Raw genomic sequence first — 16,983 nt, forward strand, 5'->3', positions numbered from 1 at the left:
AATAAATTATTGAATGAATGGCAAATAGGAATAATGCAATTTACCCTATCTGCTAATAGGATTAAATAAGAATGTGTATGGGAGTTCCAGTTGTGGCTCAGCAGAAATGAATCTGACTGGTATCCATGAGGATGCAAATTTGATTCCACTCAGAGGGTTAAGGATCCTGCATTACCATGAGCTGTGGTGTAGGTTGCAGACATAGCTCAGATCTAGAATTGCTGTGGCTATGGTACAGAACAAGGATTCAGATACACATTTCCACGTTCAAGACCATGGCTACATTAACTGATCAGAAGGTCCTAAAGTGTCTTTGCAGAAGGCCAGTGGCTCCAGTTCCATTTTGACCCCTAGCCTGGGAACTCCATGTGCTGCGGTTGTGGCCCTAAAAAAAAAAAAAAAAAAAAAAAAAAAAAAGAATGTATGTATGGAGTAACATTATAGTCCTTTGCACATTGGTGGTGTTTAATATATGTTTGGTAAATACATTTAAATCTAGCTGAATATGAATGGAACATGGTACTTCATGTGAGGGTTTTGGGGACTAATGATAACTTCTTTGCCAGAGTTTTCTTAATACGGCAAAGAGTATGCTGGGTACCATAATGTCATTTACTGTGTGGTAATTTTATAAACAGAATACTAATGAAATAGCAGTCATACTCTCTTTTGGGAGGCTGTGCTGGTGGCATGCAGAAGTTCCTGGGCCAGGGATTGAACTTGCACCCAAGCCACAGAAGTGACAGTGCCGGATCCTTAACCCACTGCACCACAGGGTGAATTCTTTTTTTTTCCTTCTTTTTATGGGTACACCTGTGGCAATGGAAGTTCCTGGGCTAGGGGTCCAATCAGAGCTTCAGGACTATGCCACAGCCACAGCAGCACCGGATCCAAGCCGCATTCTATGACCTACATGGCAGCTTGCGGCAATGCCAGGTCCTTACTGAGCAAGGCCAGGAATCGAACCCTCATCGTCATGGACACTGTGTCATGAGGTTCTTAACCCCCTGAGCCACAGTAAGAATGCCAACACAGGACTCCTCATACTCCTTTTTAAGTTTACTTAGAGACCAAGAACATGGTTTTACATCTTACGGTTCATCATGTTATATGACAGTCTAATAGGGAGACCTTAGGTGTTGGGCTTGAATTCTGGGTCTGCCCTTTAGTGAAGGTGTGTGATTTCAGATAAGTCATGTACTCTCTTTTCAAGCCTTAGCTTCTTATTTGTAGGAAAAATCAGTATAAATAGCTACATCTCAGATTTGATAGAAGAATCTCATGTCCTCATTTTATAAAGCAATGGATGTCATTTGCTGCTGCTCTTTTTTCCCTACCCTTACTGCTACCACCAGCATTGCTGCTACAGACACTACCACCACTACGACCGAGAATATCTCTTGGGAATTTTCTAGCCAAGCTGTAAGGAAAACATGCTACCCACTATTTCTCTCATAAACCTTTAGCAGATTTCTAAGTTCAAAGGGAAGCTGGACCCAGGACCAATTGCATCACTTGACGGAATACACTGACAGAACCTGGAAACTGCTGTTGCTACCAGTAAGCCATCCTTGGGGTCCTGTCACTCTGAACTCCACATCCCCTTAGGATTCTCCTGCTACTTCTGAGAGGTTCCAGCACAGTGGGACAGATCTTTAGGACCGCATCCTGTGACTAACAAGAAGGTTGTTGACTTGAACGTGAAGAACTGCAGATGTTGCTCATTGTTGGTTAATGAAGGCTCTGTTTCTGTTTCCTATACATGTGTTTTTCAAAAGGTAAGCAAGCAGCTTTGCATACTCCATCTTTTATATTGAGCCAAAACTATTTCAAGAAAAAGTGTCAAGGTGTTCCCTCTGTGGCTCATCTATTAAGAATCTGACTAGTATCCACGAGGATACAAGTTCAATCCCTGGCCTCACTCAGTGGGTTAAGGATCTGGTGTTGCCGTGAGGTATGGCATAGGTCAGATATAGCTCAGATCTGGCATTGCTGTGGCTGTGGTGTAGGCTGGCAGCTGCAGCTCTGATTAGTTTCCTAGCCTGGGAACTTCTATATGCCTCAGGTGTGGCCCTAAAAAGAACAAAAAAAAAAAAAAAAAGAAAAAGTCTCGAGGTGTGACCTCAGCATTTCTTGGAAGGGGGAGCCAGTAAGATGGTGGGACCCTGACCGCAAAGCAGAGTCCACAAAGTTGTTCTTGAAAAAGAATCATGAATGTCTAAGTTTATTGAAAGATTACACAGCCTAAAAGATGTATTTGTTTATGTTCTGTTTTCCTGAAGTCTTGAAAAGAACTAACAGCTTCCCTTGGGTTCTCTTTCTTGCTCACCTACACTCCCTTTCTTTTGCTCTTCCTTCATTTCTTTTTGGAGAGATCACAGCAAAATGTGTATGCATGTGTTTGTGTGTGTATGTGTTCTTGGTAAGCACTAGAAAGAAAAGATATTCCCCTTAAAATAGAATTACTGGGTACCTAACTCCTTAAAAGAAGCTGAGATAACAGATTTCATTAAAACTGTGCTTTAATGGAATTGAAGGGAACTCTATCTTTAGGATGTGTTTGCAGAAGGTAAGAAGAAAGTGATTTTAATTATTGAATGTTTCTAAATATATCCACCCACTCCTCCCTAACCAAGTAATGCAGATCTGTAATTCCAGAAGAAACTATATAATATCCTTGAAGGATGACAAGAGACACCCATAGTGACCATGATTTGGTAAGGTCCCTGCTTAATTAACCAAAACAGAGACAAAACTAGAATTTTCAACCTGTATAGTAGAATAGTATTTTGAAATATTATAACTATGCTTAATCGATCATGTTCCCTTTCAGGCAGTGGTGAAGTTTCCACGTTTCCTCTCCTAGAGTAGGTTTGCCATAGCCTAAATGCAGAATTACAGAATGGGGTCACATTCACATTCTGGGTTTCATAATTTAATTCTGTTTTTTTTTGGGGGGGGGGCATACCTGTGGCATATGTTGGGTCCCAGGCTAGAGGTCTAATCAGAACTACAGATGCTGGCCACAGCCATAGCCACAGCAATACCAGATCCGAGCCGCGTCTGTGAGCTACACCAGATAAGTAGGATCCTTAACCTACTCGAGTCCAGGGATTGAACCCACAACCTCTTGGTTCCTAGTTGGAGTCTTTTCCGCTGTGCCACGACAGGAACTCCCCATAACTGAATTCTGAAACTTCGGCTGACCTGGCATGGCTGTGACTGTGGCATAGGCCAGCAGCTACACCTCCGATTCAACCCCTAACCTGGGAACTTCCATATGTCATGGTACGGCCCTAAAAATGTCAAAAAAGAAAAAAATGAGGAAAGAAAAGACATTTATATTTTTAAGGATAAGGACCAGGATCTTAATCATTATTGAAACTCCGGATGCCTGCTCAGAGTCTAGCACTCCGTTAGTGCTAAATAAATGCTTGGATATTTTGTTTTTTAATTTTTGATCGAAATATAGTGATTGTATAATATTGTGTTAATTTCTTCTATACAGCAGTTGTATATATATATACACACATATATATTCTCATATTCTTTTCCATTATGGTTTATTATAGGGCACTGTCTATAGTTCTCAGTGCTGTACAATAGGTCTTTGTTGTTTATCCCCCCCATGTATAATAGCTTACCTCTGTTAACCCAGCCTCCCCCAACCCCTCCCCACTTGGCAACCATAAGTCTCCTCTCTTTGTGAATCTATTTCTGAATAAATACTAATTGAAGGAGAAAAAGAATAATTCTATCTTTGAAAATCCAAATAGATTCCTGAAATTTAGGGTAGATATGAGGAAGGTATTTTTTTCTGGTAGGAAATTATTACCCCATAAAATGGGAACTGAGGGAAGATGTGTAACATCTTGAGAGGTCTCTGTGGTCTAGACTAGTTCTAGCCTAAAGTTTAAGAGGTAATTTTGCTAATTTTTCAACTCTGAAATGACTTAATTCTGTTATGCAGATGAAAAGTTGCTTTAAAAAAACAAGAAGCCTTGAAAAGACAGGAGGAAGGTTAAATGCCTATTGCTAAATGAAAGGAGCCAGTCTAATTATATTGTATATTTCAAACTATATGACGTTGTGGATAAGGCAAATCTACAGAGATAGTGAAAGAAAAATCAGAGTTTGGCAGGAGAAGGAAGGAAGATTAAATATGTGGAGCACAGAGGATTTTTAGGGCAGTGAAACAATTCTGTATAATACTGCAGTGGTGGATTTGTGCTAGTGTACATTTGTCAAAACCCAGAGTATTTACAAAGACAAAGAGCAAACTAATGTGAACTATGGACTTCATTTAATAATAATGTCTTTTGGTTCACCAGCTGTAACAAATGTGTTACACCAATGCTAGATAGTAACAGGGGAAGCTGGGGATGGGGGAGAGGAAGGTAGGAAAACTATCTGTAGTTTCTGCTAATTTTTCCGTAAATCTAAAACTGCTCTAAAAACTATTCTATCAGTGTTTTTTTTTTTTTTTTTAGGTCAGTACTTGTGGCATATAGAAGTTTTCAGGCTAGAGGTCGAATCAGAGCTGCAACTGCAGGCCTGTGCCATAGCCTCAGCAATGCCAAATTTGAGCCGCATCTGCCACCTATGCTACAGCTTGCAACATCGGATTCTTAACCCACTGAGCAAGGCCAGGTATTGTGCCCTCATCCTCATGGATACTAGTCAGATTTTTCAGCCGTTGAGCCATAACATACTTTTTAAAAGCTGTAAATCATCAGCACATAGAGGGATCAGGCTTCTCTTAACTTGGGGGACAGTTTTTTCTTTACTAAAACGTTAGAACTGGTACATCTCTCTTTCTTTAGTAATTTAGAACCATGAGGAGGAATTGAGGAGAGAACTATTCCTCTCCTCTGTCAGACAAAAATAAAAGTGAATCGTAATCATCGGTTCCTTTCTGCATACTCCATGTTGGGCGATACAGGAGAGAAAAGAGCCTTCTTTGACTTTTCTCCCGGGTAATTGATGGCTTATGTTCTTGGCAGTTAAGAGCAACAGACATGTGAGTGGGCATATGGAAATCAAAGGGCAGAATGTAGTTGAGTCCAGGCCTCATTCAACATTTTGCAAAAGCAGGGTCCGGTATTCAGAAGGAAATGGCAAATCCCACTCCTGGTTTTGCTTGTGCCTCCTCCAGCATTTCCCTGGGATTTGTTCTGGTCCCTTCATTTGGGGGCACACATTGGCTCTCCTGGGGTCGCCCCAGCCTGCTTTATAATGCCAGCTGGTATTTCCAGTTTGTATTTCATCCTTATCCAGCTATTAGAGCGGACCTAGCCTTCTGTTGAATTTTTTTTTTTTAACTTTGTCAGAAATTGAGCAGATGGATTTGAATTCCTAATTTTCTTTAAAAATGTGCCAAGTACTTGTTCCTTTGTTCCTCATTTTCCCCTTGACCAGTTCCTTGTGGCTTTGCATTTTTCCTCTTTCAAAGCATCTCACTGATTAGTCTTGTCTCTCTGTGTTCTAGGCATCTCACTGGTAACTAAGTTCTGGAGAATCCACTCCTCTTCTGTGTCATCCTCCTGGTTTCACACACCTGGGATATGTGAGTCTCTACACAAATATTACTACTAAGATCATTGAAAATTATACTAAAATGCTAAAATATGATTTGTCCTTCTTGAGATTGCTTAAGAAAAATAAAGACACATTCGTCTAGTGTCTTAGTGAATACTATGAGCCAGGTATTTTGTGAAGTATTTAAGATAAATTATCTTAATCTCATTGAATAACCTCTACTAGTCCCATTTTACAGAATAGGGCAGGGAGACTACAGGAATGGACTTGCCCAAAGTCAGTTACCTAGTATGCAATAGAGCCAGGAGGCAAATTCAGATTTATCTTACTTCATAGTCTACTTTTCTTTAATTAAAAGAGCATTGGCTTTGTAATAGGAAGGGTTTAGGTTTGAGTTCTTCCTTTTGGGAAGTGGGGACAAGCAGTTCCCTAAGTTGCTTAAAACTTACTGTTTTGGTCTATAAAATGGGGATGATATCAATTTACTTTCAGTATTGCTCTGAGACTTGAAAGAGATAATGAAGGTGAAGGTAAGTGTCTTACACAGGACCTGGTATACAGTAATTTGTGGAGTGTCAAATTTTTTTTATTTTTAAGCTATTGTTTTTATTGATGATCTTGGGACAGAAAAGTAAACTATACTAGGTTAAGACATATAAATTACTGTAAGTTATGTTACTAGAACTGTGTCCTTAAAGTGTGGTCTGTTTAGCCCTTTTCTTTTTTTTCTCTTTTTAAAGCCATACCCATGGCATATGGAGGTTCCCAGGCTAGGGGATCCGATCGGAGCTACAGCTGCTGGCCTATGCCACAGCCATAGCAACGTGTAATTTGAACCGTGTCTGTGACCTGCACCACAGCTCAGCAATGCTGCATCTTTAACCCACTGAGGGAAGCAAGGGATTGAACCCACAACCTCATGGTTCCTAGTCAGATTTGTTTACACTGCGCCACGACGGGAACTCCCTGTTTGGTCCTCTTCTAATATCTGCAATCCCATTTCCCAGCCCTGGGGCAGAAAGTTATTTGGAAACCTGAATGTTTTGCTCCCTTTCTTAGAGGCCATGTTTTTTTTCACAGCAGCTACCTATACAATTTAATGCCAGAATTTCTTCTTCCATGAGCACAACTGTCTGAAAACACCCTGCTATTCCGATCTATTTTCACATCCTTAGTGAAACTCTTTTTGGATTAAAGGTCAGCGGTCCACACTTGCAGCCGCCTGTGCAAATAGCACTGTTGCATTGACTTGTTTTGCTGTCTTCCTCCTGCCTCTCTTGCTACCTGGCAGATGTTAAAGGCTGGGTGCTTGCTTGCCTATACCGCCAGTTTCACAAGCTGAAATGCAGGCCCCAAATTATCAAGATAAAATAGGAAAAGTAAGAATGAACAACACAAACAGGCAGCCACCCACCCTATGGACCTTTCACCCTGTAACAAATGGCATAAATGGTATTTTAAATTGAACACATCTTGAAATTCCTTTTTTTTTTTTTTTTTTTTTTTTGCTGTAGTATAGAGTTGATTTTCTTTTTGTTTTTCCTAAAACATCCGTTTTCAACTTAGCAAAATCTTCCTTGTTTCCAGGAAACAGAATCCAAATTGATCTGTAATAAATTAGTTGTGTGTATGTGCACGTGTATGGGGCATATTGCTGGTAGTTTCCTATATCTTGGTAATTTGTGTCAAGTTAGTATACATGGAACAAATATCTGAATGTCTGTGATGTGCCAAATGAAACTTTCATGGAACTAGGTAGTGAATTAGCCAAACCAAAAAGCCCCAGGGAGCTGTGGGTGGGTGGGCATGAAAAAGGAAACATAAGCCTGCTACACTTCAGCCCAGTGGGAGGCCATTTCTAGTCCTGATGGAACCTGGAAGCTCTAGTTCCTACTAAAGAGCTAGCAAGTGAAGACCACCCCACCCCAGTCATCTCTGAGGCCCAAAGAACCCAGGGTAGCCCAGTAGAGAATGCTTAGAAATGGGGAGGGAACGGAAAGGCATCTTGCAAATGGTATTGATGGAAAGCAGTCTCCTTAGTGGTATTATTGACCTGAGTTATTGATTTAAAACCTGAACTTTGTGCACCTTCAGACAGACGTAGTTTTGCAGACTGAACTCAGATACAATGAAGCAACGTTCTAGTGTGCCCTGTGATGGGATGAGAAGAGAGGAGGTGGAAGAGACCATCAGACATTCAAACTAGACCAGCCAAATACCCTTCTCAGGTACACTGGGCTAAGGGTTCAACAACTTCTTACCAAGAAAGAGTTAGAGGTCTATACCAGAATCTTACTGTATGGGAATTGAGTTTTGTTATATATTAGCAATGTTTAAGCTAACTATCATGAATTAAAAGTAAAAATCCTTAAGTGAAAGTACTCCTCTGAGTTTTGTGATTGATGGCTGTTTGGAATGGGCCCACAGAGGGTGAGATCAGATACATGCAGATCTTTATCAAATGTGGTTTATCAAAGTGGGCTTCTATTTTCTATACCATTTGGCACAATAGCATTGTGAAGAACATGAAAGATCAGATCCCTTCCTTGGGAGAACTTACGCTCTAGGGGAAAGGCAGGATGCAATATAACAAATACCATATTTTATATATATTTTACTATCAGAGTAATCCATACGCATGGTAAAAGCAAGACAAATGTTAAAATAACAGAGCAGACTTTAATTTAAAATACAGTCCCCTAGGAGTTCCTGCTGTGATGGAGTAGGTTAAGGATCTGGGGTTGTCTCTGTGGCAGTGCAGGTTGGATCTCCAGCTTGGCATAGTGGATTAAGGATCCAGTGCTGCTGCAACTGTGGCGTACGTTGCAGCTGCAGCTCAGATTCGATCCTTGGCCCTGGAACTTCCATATGCTGTGGGAATGGCTGAAAAATAAAAAAATAAAGTTCAGCCCCCTGACCTGCCATTCCCTACTTTCATTCTATCAGAGTCAACCTCTTTTATCTGCTTCTGTTTTTATTTTTATTTATTTATTTATATATTTATTTATTTTTTTTTTATCTTTCCTAGGGCCCCTTCTGTGGCATACGGAAGTTCCCAGGCTAGGAGTCTAATCAAAGCTATAGCCACTGGCCTATGCCAGAGCCACAGCAACATGGTATCCGAACTGTGTCTGCAACCAACACCGCAGCTCACAGCAACACTAGATCCTTAACCCACTGAGCAAGGCTAGGGATCGAACCTGCAATCTCATGGTTCCTAGTCGGATTCGTTATCACTGAGCCATGACGAGTACTCCTTGCTTCTGTTTTTAGATCTTCTGTTAGTTAGGATTACAGCACTAAAAACTATATGTAACCCATTCTGTTTTTAGATCTTCTGTTAGTTAGGATTACAGCACTAAAAACTATATGTAACCAACTTTATTGATAAACATCACATATCATCTATTCCTCCCCATGGCAATAGGATTAACACATCTCTTCTCTTCCTCTTTTCCAAATTCAAAAGTGATTACTTTTATAACTGTATTTTTCTATTCCATCAACTTTTGGTGGACTTCTTTCATTCATTCCCTCTTTCAAGCCTCCTTGCCCAACTCCATTGTCAGAGGCTGAACTTCTACAGTGTAAAAGCTAAACATTTTACTTTGTGTTCTGTAAGGAGACTAGTCGCCCCAGCTCTGTATGTAAGGTGTTTAAATAACAAGATGAAGTTCTTTACAGTAAAGTACAATTTGTATCATCTCTGTTATTCTATTTACTTTATCAGTTCTGAGACCTGAGAGATCACTGAAGGTGAAATAGATGGAGAACAATTTATGGAGGCCTTTGGACATAATCTAAGTCTTGAAAACTGCAGAAGACTGAGCTGGGCAGAGAGAAGTCAAAGGTGTGCAGAGGAAAGAAAACAGGGTACACACACTGAGTCTAGTATATTCCAGTGATAGACAAGTGACAAGGCTACATGGAAAAAATTACTTCTTGGAGCACAATGGTGGATAAAGTTGGAAAGGTAATTTAGAACCAGATGGTTGGCTATGAGCCTCAGGCTGTCTGCTTCCCCAAAGTTGTAGCCTACACTTTCCCTGCCTCCACTTCCTGCTCTCTCTCTCTGCAACCTCTTTCAATCTGGTACAAGCCCACACAGCTCTATTAAAATTGCTCTCAGAGACCACCAGAAGTGTATACAATGGTTTAGTCCTAACCCACATCCTCCTTTATGTCTTTCTGGGATTTGATACGATTGGCCATCGTCCGCTTCTTGGTTCTTCTCACTCCCTTGATCTTGTGGCACTATATTCTTCATAGTATTCTCCGGCCCCTCTTCCTGTTACTCTATTGTCTCTTTCAGTGTGTTTTCTTTGAGGGTTTTCTGGGTTTCTACACTTGACCCTGTCTCTCTCCACTGGCTATTCTCTTCACTTTTATCTACCACATGCTTTGATTCCCTGGTTCTCCGGCTTTGATTTCCTTCCCTGTGTTCCAGATCTACTTCACATTACCAAGAGTTTGCTGAATTTCTTAATCTGTCCAATTTCAGCATGTGCAAAACTTAACCTGTTCCCTCCACACAGGGGCCTCTTCCTGTTTTCTTTGTCATCTTTACTCTATCGTTATCCTTTAAGTCAGCTGGATTCAGACCCTCATGATAGCTCTTGATTTCAGCCCCGCACTAGCCTAAATCTTTTGTGATCTCTCCCTACTTCACTCAGCCCTTTACAATAAACCAGGCTAGGATAGGTTGGATCATTTTATCCCTTGCTCAGAACCTTAAGTGGCTCCACATTATTGGCAGAATAAAGGCCTCATGCTTTTATCTAGCTTGGCCATTTAAAATTGTCCATATCTGGAGTTCCTGTCATGATTGTGACTCAGTGGAAACGAATCCAACTAGTATCCATGAGGATGTGGGTTCAATCCCTGGACGCGCTCAATGAGTTAAGGATCCAGTGTTGCCATGAGCTGTATTGTAGGTCGAAGATGCTGCTTGGATCTGGCATTGCTGTGGCTGTGGCATAGGCTGGCGGCTGCAGCTCCGATTTGACCCTAGCCTGGGAACTTCAATATGCAGTGGATTTGCCCTTAAAAAGCAAATAAAATAAAATAAAATAAAAAATAAATAAAAATAAGTTCATCCATATCAACCTTTTCAGCACTGTCTTCCATGGTTTCCTCTCATGCAGCCAGCCTCTAGTTGGGCAATATTAGGTTCCACGGTTTTCCCTTGACCTGCCTTTCTTCACTCCTCTGTCTGATTCCTGATTTAAACTCTTGAAATCTTTCACAAAAAACTCAGTTCAGTTCCTGCCTGTGCCATAAAGCCTTTCCTGTGTAACACCAAACCCCTCCCTGGCACCCCATTTTACTTCCATTTGGGTAAAATGATTTTTGTTCTCTTTCCTTGGTAGTAGATACAGCATTTTGTCTTATACTATTGAAGTTTTATTCAGGATAAGACAGTGTCTTAATTTTCTATCACCTCCCCCCTTATATCGGGTACGAGTTTGTTATTTAAGATAATTAGAAAGTGGGTATTTTAGTGAGAAAGACATGCTTTTTGAGGTCAGAATACTTAATCCAGGCATGGTTTACATTAACCATTTATCTTAAGCAGGTCACTGAACCTCTTGTGCTTGTGTAACATGAAGATATTTGTATCTCCAATGCTCTGAGAACCAATAAGTTAATATGTATGGAAACTGCATGGGTCTATGTTTCTCTTCCTTTTAAAAAAGTTAACAGTTTTGTTTCCTTTTTTCCTGAAACACTCTCAACCACCTATACTACTGTAAGATGGATGTTGCTCACTATTTTTTTTTTTTTTTCAGAGAAGAGGACTGTGAGAAAGGGGTGAATTGAGATTTACATTTAATCTAAATAGATATCTTCTTTCTTAAAAATATTCATATCAAAAATATTCATATCTCCAAAGATGAAAATTTTTGTCAAGCACGCTATTGTACTTAAAGCCGCTTAAGCAGGTCCAGAAATTCTCCAAGTGCCTCAGGGTCCATTTCAAACCTAAGTGGGCTCCTGGCTCTTTTAATCAGGAAGGTGGGACAGGGCTTTTCAGAGTCCCAAAGACCTTCAGGCTAGATGAGCCCCAACCACTAGGGGGCGCTCTGCAGAGGCAGCAAACCATAGCAATCGGGAGACATGGAGTAGACTTTGGGGTTCTGGGTTTGAATCTCTACCTAATTTTTCACTTTAGCCAAGTTGCCCAAGAACCTGAAAGATGGATCATACCTGCATTGCCTAATTGTTAGGATGAAATGAGGTCAGTGAGTAAGAGCACCGAGCTCTAGGACTGGCACAGTGTTGGTCCTCCACGAGTTCCAACTTAGTCTTTCTTCTCCCTATCCTCCCACCCCTTTCCTCCGACACTGAGTTTACTGTCTTGGCCTGTGTCAAGAGAGACATCCTACAAGGTGACTCTTTCAGAGCCGACCATATCCCTTGACCTGTTTCAGGGTCTCCCAAATCTCCAGAGGTTTTCACTCTAAATATAGCTTTTAGATGAAGGAGGAAATGCAACCAGTCAGCAGCTCCTGGTGGCTTCACAAAAGCAGTTATTGGCAGGGAGCCCACAGTTTGAGAGCGTGCATACAGGAATAGTACTCAAGGCTAGTTCAGGGCTCTCTCTGCCAATTTCTGCTGCCACTGCACATGTGGGCACAATTGGGATTAACTCTTCCCTTCTTTCTGAAGCACAGCCACAATCTCAAAGCAGGAGCTGAATTTCAGGTCCTTCTAGAAAAGTCATTTTCCTTTCCTTAATAAAGTGGCACATCTAACCCATCTTATGTATAATTCCTTTGTTTACTATTCCTGAATTAGAAATATCTATGGCAGGCTTTTCCAGGTGATTACCAACTTGACCTTATGTATCCACTCAAGTGGGTTTTGTATAAATCACCACTGAACTGAAGATTTAGACCTCTTGAAAAAGCATGTATTCTATTTTAGCAGACACTTACTCAGTTATTCTGGTTACTTTAGGCATGATTACTGCCTTGCCATGCTTTCCCCAACCACTTAGCTTTAGTGTAGCTGATGGCACAGACTCAGGATATCAGATTTCATTGGGTCTATTTCAGTGCCTAGTTTTTCAGTCTTCCCTTGTCAGAAAAGGACAAGTATCTGTTCTCTGACCCTGCTGCCTAGTGGCAGTTGATATCATGTCATTGGCTTCCTGTGTCCATGTGATCCTCCAAACAATCTTGTGAGGCAGGCATTATAACCCAGTTTCTCAGATAAGGAAATAGATTTAGAGAGACTAAGTTACTTGACCAAAGTCATCCAGCAATAAATGTAAACCTCCCTTAAAGTCATAGCATACATCATTTTACAAAAATTGTTAAGAAAGTATATTTTACCTAGTTGTCATTTAGAATCAGTCAGTCACATGGACTCAGCACCCAGTACTCAAAAAGGTGTCCTAGTCCCTGACCAGGCTCAGTTCTATGTTTACCTCAAGAAAGGCTTTTATTACCCCTCTTAAAGCTAGTCTGCTGGCACCCACCCCCCATCATCCCTTCCATATCATCATGTACTTTCACCTTCTCCGCACTGCATTGTAATTGCCTTTTTGTCAGACAGCCCCTTTGATTGTGAGCAACCTGACAGTGGAGTAGGAATGGGTTCTGTTCATCTGTCTATCCTAACACTAGGCACAAAGTCTATAATATAGTAGCTGCTCATCAAATGTTTGTTGCATGAATGCAAAGTGCTCAGAGAGCCAACCAGCTACGTTTTAGAATGACTGAATTCCAGGTTTTTTTACGGACAGATGGGAATTTGGCACAAAGTATTAGGAAACAGAAATATCTCCTTGAATTTTTTGAAACTATAGTGAACCCAGATGTCTGTATGGAAAAGATTGTTCAATTTTTTAATGGAGTTTTATGGAAATATATGAACATTGTGTCATTCTTTATCATACCTTCTCTAAGGAAGTGTTGGTGTCTAGTGCTATCAGTCTTCAATGTATGCTAGATAGTTCCTGGCAGGGGGTTGCTGATCCTCCTCAAGATGTGTGCTAGGATGTTGTCTTAGTCTGTTTGGGCTGCTATAACAAATTTTTGTAGACCAGATGGCTTATAAACAACAGAAAGCTATTGTTCACAGGTCTGGAGCCTGGAAGTCCAAGATCAGGATTGTCAGCATGGCTGGTTTCTGGTACAGACCCTCTTCTGGGTTGCAGATTGCCAACTTCTGCTTATATCCTCATATGGAGGAAAGGGCAAGGCATCTCTCTGGGCCACTTTTGTAAGGGCACTATTCTCATTCATGAAGACTTCACCCTTTATGACTTAATTACCTCTCAAAGGCCCCACCTTCTAACACCATCATCTTGGGGTTAGAATGTCAACATATGAATTTTGGAAGGAAACGTTCAGACTATAGCTGATGTATTTTTCAAAGCACTGTCACAATAGGACTGAAATCATTTGCATCAGTCAGAAAGGGACGTCAACAAAAGATGTCTCCTCTGAGTTTATATATACAACTGCACTGGGATTGGGTTTTAAGTGTCAACATATACCTTCCCAGATACAGAAGAGGGACTCATGCTAAGGTTTTAGTTCAGCCGTTTATCATTCGAGTGTCTGATCCAGTCTATCACCTTGGTTTTAGAAGTAGACATGGAAGCTTCAGGAAATAGAATATCAAACAATCATTTATGAGAGTTTCCATTGTGGCTTAGTGGTAAGAAGCCTGACTAGTACCCATCAGGACACAGGTTCGATCCCTGGTCCTGCTTAGTGGGCTAAGGATCTGTTGTTGCTGTGAGCTGTCGGGTAGGTCACAGACATGACTCAGATCCTGCGTTGCTGTGGCTGTGGCTGTGGCTGGCAGCTGCAACTCTGATTCAACCCCTAGCCTGGGAACTTCCATATACCTTAGCTGCAGCCCTTAAAAAAAAAGAAAAAATTATTGTGATTTCATTCTCCTTATCATTTTTGCCAGGTTTCTACTACAGTGCTATGGAAACCCAAGTAAACACTCTTTGGTACTGGATCTTGACCTATATCTATTTGCAGAGGATTGGGCTTAGAATGTTTCATTATTAAGAAGGTTTTCAGGATTTGAAATGTATGTCCTGTTAGAGTAAAATATTTAGATTTAAGATCAACTGCCTTGCTAAGAGGCCAAAGGAAGGGTCTCAAAATAATGGTCTTAAAGTAGAGTCTACTGTAGTGTGTGTGTGTGTGTGTGTAGAGATGCACCATGTAAAATAAAGAACCTTCTGCATTTCTTGGTGACAGAGTCATGTTCTATCTCTTTGTTCTCTTTACAAATTCAGATTAATGAGAGAAGAAGACTGGCTTATGGAGGAGTCGACCCTCTCATTCACTTCTACTTCTCAGCCTCAGAGCTGGGCCTAGATAGAGTGTCTGTCCTCGAGGCATTGCTATGGAAGTCTCCTGCTATTCCAGGCATCTGTAGTCTTGACCAGCTGTACTGTGAGTTTCTCAAAGGTGGCAACTTAGCTTTGATTGCTTAATACATATCCTCTTCCTATTATAATATTCTGAATACAAAGAGATGCTCAATAAATGTGGTGGCCAAATGACCAAGATATTTGGAAATATATTTTCAGGGGAGATGCCATGTCAGTATGACTTTTGTTCTGTAGTGAGGAACAGACAGAGAGAGCTGTTTTGCTTTGCCCTTTGTTCCCTTCCCTTTCTATCCTTTCCCTTCCCTTTCCTTTCCTTTACCTGTCCTTCCTTGCCTTCCCTCTTTCATATCCTTCCCTTTCCTTTTAAAGAAAATGTTTGATTGATCCTGAAATATTTCTTTTAAAAATATTTTTATTATAGTTGATTTACAGTGTTCTGTAAATTTTTGAAACATTTCTTAAGGGAATGAGCATTGAGAGTCTAGAATAGAAAGATGCAGGAAAAAGACACTGATTCTATGTTGTTTGCCCCTCAACTTTTGAGTTTCAGTTTTGTTACTTTTAAAATGGGGATATGATACCTCTCTTGCAAAGCTGGTTGCAAGAATTCAGAATTTGAAAAATGCCTGCCATTATCAGTAATCGGCATCAAAGGAGCTCAAGAAATGGTATTAACTACATTATTGCTGAAAAACTTGGAATGGAAATTTAGAACACATTTTTGTTACTAAACTGAATACTTTGTTAGTCCTTTTACCAAACTCTTAAAAAAAGGCAGTAGAGTACCACAAAATGGCCCTGATTTCCGTCCCAAGAATGTCTTCCATATAGTTTTGCAGCTGATAGGAACAGACCTCCAACCCCTCCCCATAAAAAACACACTGCACTTTTTGGTTTGCAAGTAACTCCGACTATAATCATCTATCTTCTCACAACTTTATTCATTAAGTGTTTAAATTTTTTTTGAGTGTGATAAATCTAATTCTTCTTGCTTCTAAATGAGTGTTTGGAAGGCACAATATTTAAATCCCCAATAGATGAGCTCATTTGGGTAGATCTCTGGGTGAATGACACTGTGAATGTTATTAGCTGGATTGTTTACCTACAGTTAGTAGCAAACAATTGATGGAGAAGAAAGGCCTTAGCTATTTCACATTCTTTAGCCTTTGAAGGGTAAATATGGCAGTGAAAGCGCTGAGCATGATTATTCAGAATAAGAAAAACAGATTTCTCAAGCCTCATTTTCTTGATTACCAGTTTGCAGATGATGTGACTTTGACACAGGATATTTCTACTTGGTGCATATCTCAAAATATCTTGTACTAATATAGCCTTTCATTCAAATTTTTTAAAGATTTGATTCATCAGAAGGAAGTTTGTTATAAGAAAAGGATAAGGAATTCAGCAATAGGCAGACCTGAGTTTGAAATATGGTTATACCATTATTAACAGTGTGATCTTGTGGGGTCATAAAAAGTAAATATTGGTCTCTGTCCACAGTCCTTAAGGCAGAGGTACTAAAACCCTTGGAATTTACTCTTTTGTGTGTTAACGAGATGATTTATGAGGTAGGGGAAGCCTTACTTAGTCATTGGAGGCTTAAAACTTTCATCCCCACCCCTCAACTTCCTGGGAGGGGAAAGGGACTAAAGATTGGGTTCAGTTACCAGTGGCCAGATATTTAATCAAGCAGTTTTGTGGAGATAATGAAACCTCTATAAAAACCCCTAAAGAATGGGGTTTAGGGAGCTTCTAGGTTGGTAAACACATTGATGAATTAGGAAGGTGGCCGGTCAGAGAGGAAGTTCTGCACCACGCTCCCTCTCTGTCCTATGCATCTCTTCCATATGGCTGTTCCCCGGTGGTATCCATTAAGCAGAGCGTTTTCCTGAGTTGTGTGAATCCTTCTAGGGAATGATCAAATTTGACCAGGAGGTAATGGGAACTCTTCAGTTTGTGATTGGCCAGGCAGAAGTGTGGGTCGCCTAAGTACCCCATTTGCATCTGGCATCTGAAGTGGGAACAGTCTTATAGGACTGAGTCCTTAACCTGTAGGGTCTGCACTAACTCTGGGTGGC

At 40.6% G+C, this 16,983-nt stretch overlaps 1 protein-coding gene across 1 annotated transcript in view; it reads left to right on the top strand.

The window, feature by feature from the left end:
* LOC146406979 (uncharacterized) overlaps positions 1-16,983 on the top strand; it is a 449,061-nt gene that overhangs the window by 89,294 nt on the left and 342,784 nt on the right. The window contains exon 5 of the mRNA XM_085014099.1: positions 5,489-5,566. Coding sequence (XP_084870225.1) covers positions 5,489-5,566 — 78 coding nt within the window. The remainder of the gene's footprint in view (positions 1-5,488; positions 5,567-16,983) is intronic.

Source organism: Sus scrofa, chromosome 1 (genome assembly GCF_054392235.1).
Source record: "Sus scrofa isolate SSC_HxYL_T2T_F1_AM1 chromosome 1, Sscrofa_HxYL_maternal_Yorkshire_Landrace_v2.0, whole genome shotgun sequence".
In the NCBI taxonomy this organism is placed as follows: domain Eukaryota; kingdom Metazoa; phylum Chordata; class Mammalia; order Artiodactyla; family Suidae; genus Sus; species Sus scrofa.